General features: G+C 38.7%; 1 protein-coding gene across 1 annotated transcript in view; it reads right to left on the reverse strand.

Annotated features, from left to right (window-relative positions):
• GNAI3 (G protein subunit alpha i3) overlaps nucleotides 1-9,964 on the reverse strand; it is a 68,902-nt gene extending 58,938 nt beyond the window's left edge. The window contains exon 1 of the mRNA XM_077119994.1: nucleotides 9,699-9,964. Within this exon, the coding sequence (XP_076976109.1) occupies nucleotides 9,699-9,816 (118 nt within the window). The 5' untranslated portion in view covers nucleotides 9,817-9,964. The remainder of the gene's footprint in view (nucleotides 1-9,698) is intronic.

Below are 9,964 nucleotides of genomic sequence, written 5' to 3' on the forward strand. Positions count from 1 at the left end.
TATCCCTTCAGCTCCAATTACCCATTATCTTACCCTGTTTCTAACTCCTGCTGGACTCTGTTACCAATGATATATTCCAAGCTGATTCTCGAATGTCGGTTCACATCAGTGGGACCATACAGTATTTGTCCTTTAGTTTTTGGCTAGACTCACTCAGCATAATGTTCTCTAGGTCCATCCATGTTATTACATGCTTCATAAGTTTAGTCTGTCTTAAAGCTGCATAATATTCCATCGTAGGTATATGCCACAGTTTGTTTAGCCACTCATCTGTTGATGGACATTTTGGCTGTTTCCATCTCTTTGCAATTGTAGATAATGCTGCTATAAACACTGGTGTGCAAATGTCCGTCTGTGTCTTTGCCCTTAAGTCCTTTGAGTAGATACCTAGCAGTGGTATTGCTGGGTCGTAATCCATTCTGCCAGTCTATGTCTTTTGGTTGGGAAATTCATTCCATTAACTTTTAGTGTTATTACTGCTTGGATAATATTTTCCTCTACCATTTTGGCTTTTGTATTATATATATCATATCTGATTTTCCTTCTTTCTACACTTTACTCCATACCTCTCTCTTGTCTTTTCGTATCTGACTCTAGTGCTCCCTTTAGTATTTCTTGCAGAGCTGGTCTCTTGGTCACAAATTCTCTCAGTGACTTTTTGTCTATAAATGTTTTAATTTCTCCTTCATTTTTGAAGGACAATTTTGCTGGATATAGAAGTCTTGGTTGGCAGTTTTTCTCTTTTAGTAATTTAAATATATCATCCCACTGTCTTCTAGCTTCCATGGTTTCTGCTAAGAAATCTACACATAGTCTTATTGGGTTTCCCTTGTATGTGACAGATTGTTGTTCTCTTGCTGCTTTCAAGATCCTCTCTTTCTCTTTGACCTCTGACATTCTAACTAGTAAGTGTCTTGGAGAACGCATATTTGGGTCTATTCTCTGGGGTGCGCTGCACTTCTTGGATCTGTAGATTTAGGTCTTTCATAAGAGTTGGGAAATTTTCAGTGATAATTTCTTCCATTAGTTTTTCTCCTCCTTTTCCCTTCTCTTCTCCTTCTGGGACACCCACAACACGTATATTTGTGCGCTTCATATTGTCATTCAGTTCCCTGATCCCCTGCCCAAGTTTTTCCATTCTTTTCCCTATAGTTTCTGTTTCTTTTTGGAATTCAGATGCTCCATCCTCCAGTTCACTGATTGTAGCTTCTGTCTCTTTAGATCTACCATTGTAGGTATCCATTGTTTTTTCCATTTTTTCTTCTTTGTCCTTCACTCCCATAAGTTCTGTGATTTGTTTTTTCAGATTTTCTATTTCTTCTTTTTGTTCAGCCCATGTCTTCTTCATGTCCTCCCTCAATTTATTGATTTGGTTTTTGAAGAGTTTTTCCATTTCTGTTCGTATATTCAGCATTAGTTGTCTCAGCTCCTGTATCTCATTTGAACTATTGCTTTGTTCCTTTGACTGGGTCATATCTTCAATTTTCCGAGCGTCATCCATTATTTTCTGCTGGTGTCTGGGCATTTGATCAGATTTCCCTGGGTGTGGGACCCGGCTGGTTGAAAGGTTTTTCTGTGAAATCTCTGGGCTCTGTTTTTCTTTTCCTGCCCAGTAGGTGGCGCTCGTGGCACTCGTCTGTCTGCGGGTCCCACCAGTAAAAGATGCTGTGGCTCCTTTAACTTGCCAATCTGAATCTCGCAGTGGGCCGGGAAACCACGCGTGGAGGGGGGGTCGCCGGCCGCCGCGGCTTGGGGGAGTGCCGGTCCAAATTGCCCAGCTGGCCTGAGACGCCAAGCGTGGCGGGAGGGCCCCGCTATCCAACGTTCCCAGTCAGACCGGGGAGCCACGTGCGTGGAGGGGACCCCAGTTGCCAGCTGCCCCGGCTGGGAAAACGTACATCCCTCGGGTATCTCACCGCAGTGGATTCTCCCTGCCCGTTCAGCCGTTCCAGAATGGGGTACACTGTCTTTTTGGTCTCTGTCGTGGCTCCGGGAGCTGTTTCGTATTGTTTCTGTTTCTTTAGTTGCGGTTCTGGAGGAGGAACTAAGACCCGCGCGTCTTACTAAGCCGCCATCTTCTCCGGAAGTCCTGCATCTGATTCTTAACATTGCTTTTTCTACTCAAAGATGAGACTTGACACAGAAATTAAGTAGCATTAAAGGGAAAAGCACCTAATGAAAAATATGGCTCCCCTTCCCATACCCACAAATTTTGTTAACAGTTTTTTAAAGTTCATGGATCCTCTGAAGCCCTGAAGGTGTAAACACCCCAGGTTAAAAAAAAAAAAAAAGCAAGCAAGCAAGAAAAACATACTGTGGAAGGAGGAACAGGAGAGAAAGGAGGGGGAAAAAGAGGTTATATCATATCCACTCCTTTTTCCTTCCCAGCAAACTAGAGGACAAAGCAGCTCAGCATCATAGGGGAGAGATGAGGTAAAAAGCAGTGCTATACTTAACCCTACAAAGGCTAGGTCAAGCCTACTTAAAATTAGGCCTAAGAGTCACCCCCAAGAGAACCTCTTTTCTTGCTCAGATGTGGCCACTCTCTCCAGCCAACACAACAAGCAAACTCACCACCCTGCCCCTGCCTGCATGGGACATGACTACCAGGGGTGTGGACCTTCCTGGCAATGTGGGACAGATATCCTAGAATGCGCTGAGACTCAGCATCAAAGGAATGAGAGAACCTTTTCTACCAAAAGGGAGAAGAGTGAAATGAGACAAAGTGTCAATGGCTGAGACCCCAAACAGAGTCGAGAGGTTATCCTGGAGGTTATTTTTACGCATTAAGTAGATATCACCTTGTTATTCAAGATGTAACAGAGAGGCTGGAGGGAACTGCCTGAAAATGTAGAGCTGTGTTCCAGTAGCCAGGTTTCTTGAAGATGATTGTATAATGATATAGCTTTCACAATGTTAATGATATAGCTTTCACAATGTGACTGTGAGATTATGAAAACCTTGTGTCTGATGCTCCTTTTATCTACCTTGTCAACAGAGGAGCAGAACATATGGAATAAAAATAAATAATGGGGGAACAAATCTTAAAATAAATTTAGTTTGAAATGCTAGTGATCAATGAAAGGCAAGGGTAAGGGGTAATATATATAAATTTTTTTTCAGTTTTCGTTTGCTTGGTGTTTTTTGGTATTTAAAAAATAACATAAAATAAAAATAATAATTTTAAAAAAAGCAGTGCTTTAGGTATCACCAACCATCTCTAAACAAGGTCTCTTCACCAGGAACCACTTTTATCGAAGAAAACTGCACAAAAACTAAAACACTTTTAAATAACAGAGTAGATAAGTTTATAAGGCTAAAAATTATTTAAAAAAACACAGAGTTGCAGCCTTGATTAAAAGGTTACATGCCCTGCCACGTCTAATAAGAACAATATTAAGCACTCTCTACTCAGTGGTCATCACTATATTCCAGGAATTCAGTTAAGAAAGAAAACCACTTCGATTAGTACAGTCAGGGAAGATTACAATATTATCATTATTGAAAAGGGCAATATTTTTAGACTGCAGAGGTGATTCACGCATTTAAATAAAAGATATAAAGAATAAGCACTTACATAAAACAATTTTTTGTAATGCCAATTTCCACTTTTTTACATCAGTTCTTTTTCCCAATCAGACAAGATGCATCTCCACAAGAAATCTGACAACTGTTTATGAATCTTATACCAAATAAATGGCAAACATTATAAAGAATACATTCTATAGGAGGATATAATGTAATGGCATATTTATCTAAGGACTTTCAAAAAGATCATACATATTCAGTCAATAATATGCACAAATTTAAATGTGAATAATTAACTACATAATCAGAGTTTTAATTAATTAGATGATAAAGACTGCATGCAACCTAATCTTTGCCATACCACTAGCAAAATCCCAAAGAACAAACTTTGATAATAATGCTTTGTTATTTATGGGACAGCACAGGAGAAGATCAATCAATAAGTTACAACATTAAATGGTAATATTAATTCCTCCCAACACAAAAGAAAGATATTAAAATTCCTTGAAGATCTCTGAAAAGGATATATTAATATTTGAAAAATAATCAAATACCTATCTGAAACATTCCTGAAAAAAAAGGAACTAAAATGATTAGCTTCACAAATATCATCATAGTAATAGGAGTTATCATTTATTGAATATTATTTACTAGGCACTAATGTTACGCATTTTATATCCATTATCTCATTTCATATAATGAAAGAAGCATCACCATTATCCTGAGCTTCCTATGGTTAAATTATTTTCTTTTAATAATTGAGAAATATTTTTTATTTTTATTTTATAATTATTGAGAAATATCCACACACATACTGTGCAAAGATATTATACAATGACTCACAATATCATCACATGGTTGTGTATTTTTCACCATGATCATTTTTAGAACATTTGTATCACTACAGAAAAAGAAATAAAAAGAAAAATAAAAGAACTCATATATCCCTCTCCCATGATCTCACTGACCCACAGTATTTCAATATAACCAATTTTTACCCTTTATCTCCCCCAATGATTAATTTTTTATCCTTAATTTATTATTATTTTTTTTACTTATCTGTCCATACCCTGGGTAAAAGGAGCATCAGACACAAGGTTTGCACAATTACACAGTCACACTGTAAAAACTACATATTTATACAGTCTTCTTCAAGAATCAAGGCTACTGGAACACAGTTCAACAGTTTCAACAGAGGTACTTTCCCTCTAGCCACTCCAATACACCATAAACTAAAACGGGATATCTATATAATGTATAAGAATAATCTCCAGGATAACCTCCTGACTCTGTTTGAAATCTCTCAGCCATTCAGACTTTATTAGGTCTCATTTCTCTCTTCTCCCTTTTGGTCAAGATGATTTTCTTATTCTAATGATCTTGGGTCTGAGCTCATTTCCGGGAGTCCAGTCCCATGTTGCCAGGGAGATTTATAAACCTGGGAGTCATGTCCCATGTAGGGGGGAAGGGAGTGAGTTCACTTGCCAAGTTGGCTTAGAGAGGCCACATGTGAGCAACAAAAGAGGTTCTCTGGGGGTGATTTTTAGGCATAATTATAGGTAGGCTTAGCTCTCTGTGGTGTCTCAGGCATAATTATCAGCAGACTTAGCTTCTCCTTTGCAGGAATAAGCTTCATTGGGGTGAGCACAAGACTGAGGGCTCACTCTAGCCCCCTATATTCTGGAACAGCGAGAAGGAAAAATATGAGAGTATCATATGGTAGCCCATGACAAACTCTGGGATCTGTCCTGTAACTACTTGTTGAAGATTACGTTGAAAACTATTGTTTTTTTTATTTCTTTGCTTGGTATATATGTTATATTATACAATAAAAAAAGTTAAAAAAAAAAAAAAAAAAAGATTGAGGGCTCAGCCTATTGAATTGGTTGTCCCCACTGCTTTCGAGAATATTAGGAATTCCCCAGATGGGGAAGTGAATATTTCCTCCTTTCTCACAAGTCCCCCAAGGGGACTTTGCAAATCCTTTTTTACACTCTGCCCAAATTACCCTGGGACCTATTGGGGCATCACATTAACCTATACAAACCAATAAGATCTCATGCCCTATTCAAGATTCCGTATATTTATGGTGTTCAAGTAAACTGACCATACAAGTTAAATTAGATAATATGCTACCCAAAATATAAATTTTGCACTAAATAAACATCTCTCCCTTTGCTCTAGCATAGAGGATGAAGTTTGAAAATATGGGCCATATCATCCTTTACCCAGTATTCTGATTTACCTTAGTCCTACCCAGATCAGCTTCATTCATACCTTTAGACGAAGTCTGATCACTTTTTCAGCTTTTTTAACAGTTGCTGAATGGGGTAATGCTGACTTTCACAGATTCAGTGCTCTAACTCTGAGTCTCAGGTATCACATAAACACCTGAAGTTTCAGGGAATGAGCAAGTTATATACAAATAGTTCAGTGTATCAGAATTTAGAAATATCAGTTACAAATCCTGAATATATATGACTGCAGTAAAAGCTTACAATCTAGGACCCTTTACAATAGACCCCAACCTAATAACCCATGCTCTCAATTTCAATTCTCTGAGCTTGTATATTCTAGTTAGTCCATGTGAGTGAAGCATGATATTTGTTTTTGCTTCTCCCATTTCATTCAGCATACTGTCCTTAAGGTTCATTCACCTAGCTGCATGCCTCACAACTTCATTCCTTCTTGCAGCTGCTGTGTAGTTCACTGTACATAAACACTACAGTTCCCCTTTCATTTCTCAGTCACTGTACCCCTTAGGTCATCTCTATTCATTGCAAATCACAAACACTGCTGCCATAAACATAAGTATGCAAATGTCCATTCAAGTCCCCATTCTCAGTTCCTCCAGGTATACATCTAGCAACAAGGTTGCAAGATAATACGGCAACCCCACCCATAGCCTCCTGTGGAACCATCACGGTGTACTTCTGAGGGGCTACCGTGCGGTTAAATTCTTTGCTCTGGGCCTCGCAGGTGGGGACTGTGCTCTTATCCATCATACTAGTGCTTCCTAACTTTTGTCCTATCATGGCACACATCGAAAATTATAGTATTGGTAAGACCAGGGTAAAATGGAGGGACTTGGTGAAAAACAAATATTTACTTTATACTATGAACTTCTGACACGAAAAATAAAATGCAAAATATTACAGATGATATTGAATACTGATTTGGCACAAACTTTCTAAATAAAATATTTTCAAATGATCAAATTCAGGAAGTTTACAGAGGGAATTAAACGAAAAATGATCAAATATCATTTTAACTGTTGTACAATTATGAAAAATTACAAAAATAATTTGAAATTTCAACACTATAAAAAATGTGCAAGTAGTGCATCTGTAAGGCATCATATGCTCTAAGCACACTGACTGGGAAACTGCATAATGTAATTTTGCTTTTCAAGAGAACACTGACTGAACACTAATTTGACATATCAAGAGCTTCCCAAAAACATCTAAAGACATCAAAGATATATAACAAAGGAAAAATTGCCAATACTGAAGTCTTCCTTAACTAATTCTGTCCACAGTGGTTTCTTTATTTGAATTTCTCTAATATCTAGAATCTCTAACATTCATTTTGGCTTAATACTAACAAACAATACTAATAAATACTAATAAATAATTGTCATTGAGCTAGTACTATTTGACAAGCTGTATTCTACTTTACATTCTTATAATTAATCCTTATAGCAAATCTAAGAACCTTGATTTTCTCTGTTTTAACCATGAGGAAACTGAGAGAAAAAAACTGAATAAATCACTTTCCCAAGGTTAAAACTGGTAAATGGGAATTAAGACTTGAAGTAGTCTGACTTCAGAACCCACGTTATTAAGCACTATGCTAAGCTACATCTATGTAAAGAAGAAAATAAATTAATATTTACTAAATACCTATTATGGGCCAGGAGAGACAAGGGTAATGTAGACAGATCTCAAATTAACTAAGTTCTATAGTTTCACAGTGATGAAGTAAAAATGACTTGCACGCACATCAAAGGAGGTATTCTACGACAAAGAATTATTTGTGTACCATGACGGGTACCTTCTACTTACAGAAATAGCAAGGAAGATCATTTTAATTTCATATGTTTCTTATGATACAGTTGAAGCAAGAGCATTCGTCTCTCTGCAAGCTATCTGAACTTGCTCAAGAATACAAAAACACTTAAAAAATAATAAATCTGATAAAAATTCAAAACAAATGTTTTAGTAGTTTGATTTTTATTCACTGCTCTACAAGTTCCCTAAGTCATCATGTGTTTGATTTTGTTTTTAATTAGATACACTATTTATAAAGTCCTGAATAAAGATTTTTCTAGACATTTGAACAAGTTCTGCACGCCCAAGTTCTGCCTGCCAATTCCTGCCATCTGGAAGAATGCCTCACAGTTTATAACTACATTACAATAGGCCAATATCCTGCGAGGATTTCTGAAGATCAATGTAAATTAAAACACTCACAGAAGATAAGAATACACCTTTAATTTCATAACCAACTGATCAATAGAGAAAATGCCAATGCCTTGAGTGTTGTGGTTTATATTAAATATTTAAAAGGCCTCCAGGATCAATATCAACATTAACTGGCTCTTGCTGGTTAACAGCAAATATTTAAAAAACATCAACTACGTGCCAGGGATTGTGCTCATCCACAAATGATATCTATTATATAGTGGCAGTCTAGAACAATTAGAATTTATGCTTTCTGAAAGTTTGGGTATTCAAACTGGACGCTCAAGCTCCAGTGCCTAACTTTCCCCCTATGTCCAAATAAGTTGTTAACACAGCCTGTTCAACCTACAAACAACCAAATACGTTAACAAGAAGAGACAAGCAGGAATACCAGGCACATCCTGGAATACAAAAAAAGACAAGAGCTATGGTGGAGCATTCCCTCCTCCAGGGCAGAAAATTTGGCATTTTCCCTAAAGCAACTATTTTTGCTCCAAAGTCAAATGTTTTAAAAAGTAAAGTTGTTCTACTGCTTACAGAAATCATTACTCCTAATTATTCTTCTTTAACGGATCCCTAGAAAATACTAATAGTGAAGAAATGTGGCTTGATTTCTTGGGAAGCTAACGTCAAGGTACCTTATATGATTTATTGAGCCTCTAGAAGCCAGTTTCTCAAAAATTTTTAGACTAAGTCATGCTGAGTAAAGTGCATACAACTGTACATAAAAACCACTTAAAACCAATGCCCGGTAACATAAACAGTAAAAGCCAATATTTTGGTTTGAAGAGACCAGAAAAGATAAAAATAGTTCACAGAGCTCTGTCACAACCTTTACAGAAAACGTACAATTCCATATTTTATACTAAAATAGCTCCTTCATTCCCAGCGCACTATTCCGAGCAACTATTCGGCAACTCTCAACGTGTAATCTTTTACCCTCTACCTCTTTTGTCAAAACACAAGCATTCTTTAAATTCTTCAGCTGGTACCAACATCCACCCTTCTTTATAAAAAAAGGGGGGGTATGAAACCTTAAAAGAATACAAATGATAGAAAAAAGGGGTAAAGTATAAAGATAGCGTCAACACCCAAGGTCTTTTTCTTTAAACTAGAAAACTTGTCATTTCAACCACCTACCTTCATGTTCCTGGATAACTGAAGGCTCCTCCACCTTACAAATAGTTCAGAATGTTCCCTCTCTAACACGATAGGATCCCTGTGTGACCACCGTGTCCCAGCCTCTCTATTTATAATAATCATTCAAGTCTCCCAGCTTTATCCTGTCATTAAAACTCACAAGCCATTAAACAAGCCCAACACATCATACTCTACCGCGTCCTCACTCAATACACCAACCCCATACAAAACCTTCCCTAATATCAGCTCTTCCTTTAGGCATGTCCCATGTTTCTATCAAAGTCCAAATATCCTATCGCCCCACGCTCCCAAATTCTCTTTGCTAAACGCAATTCCAGCAAGGAGTCACACCCTCTACAGCCTAATTCCTACAACCCCAAAGCCCCACCCCTTCATCACGCCCTCCCGGCCTCAGCCACCAACCCCAACACCCCGCCCCAAGTCCGTCGCGCTCTCTAGATCCCATCGGGGTACTTTCCGCTGACCTGACGTGAGCCCCCGCCTCAGGCCTCCCCAAATGTCTAGGCCCTCCCGACCACCTCACCGGCCCCGCCCTGGGACCCTCACCAAGTAGCAGCAGCTTCACTTCTTTGGCTGCTTTTTCCCCGTCCTCTCGCAAGTTGCGGTCGATCATCTTGCTCCGCTCCACCGCCGCCTTGTCTTCGGCGCTCAACGTGCAGCCCATGGCGGCGGCGGGAGAGGGGACAGGGCCCGGACACACTCACACACCGCGGGAACTGCGGTTCGAGCGACAGAGACAGCGTCTGCTGCTGGGCGGCGGCCCTCTCTGTAGGCTCCCGGAGAGCCCGGAGAAAACGGATATCCGGTGTTTG

This window comes from Tamandua tetradactyla, chromosome 11, assembly GCF_023851605.1.
Source record: "Tamandua tetradactyla isolate mTamTet1 chromosome 11, mTamTet1.pri, whole genome shotgun sequence".
NCBI lineage: Eukaryota > Metazoa > Chordata > Mammalia > Pilosa > Myrmecophagidae > Tamandua > Tamandua tetradactyla.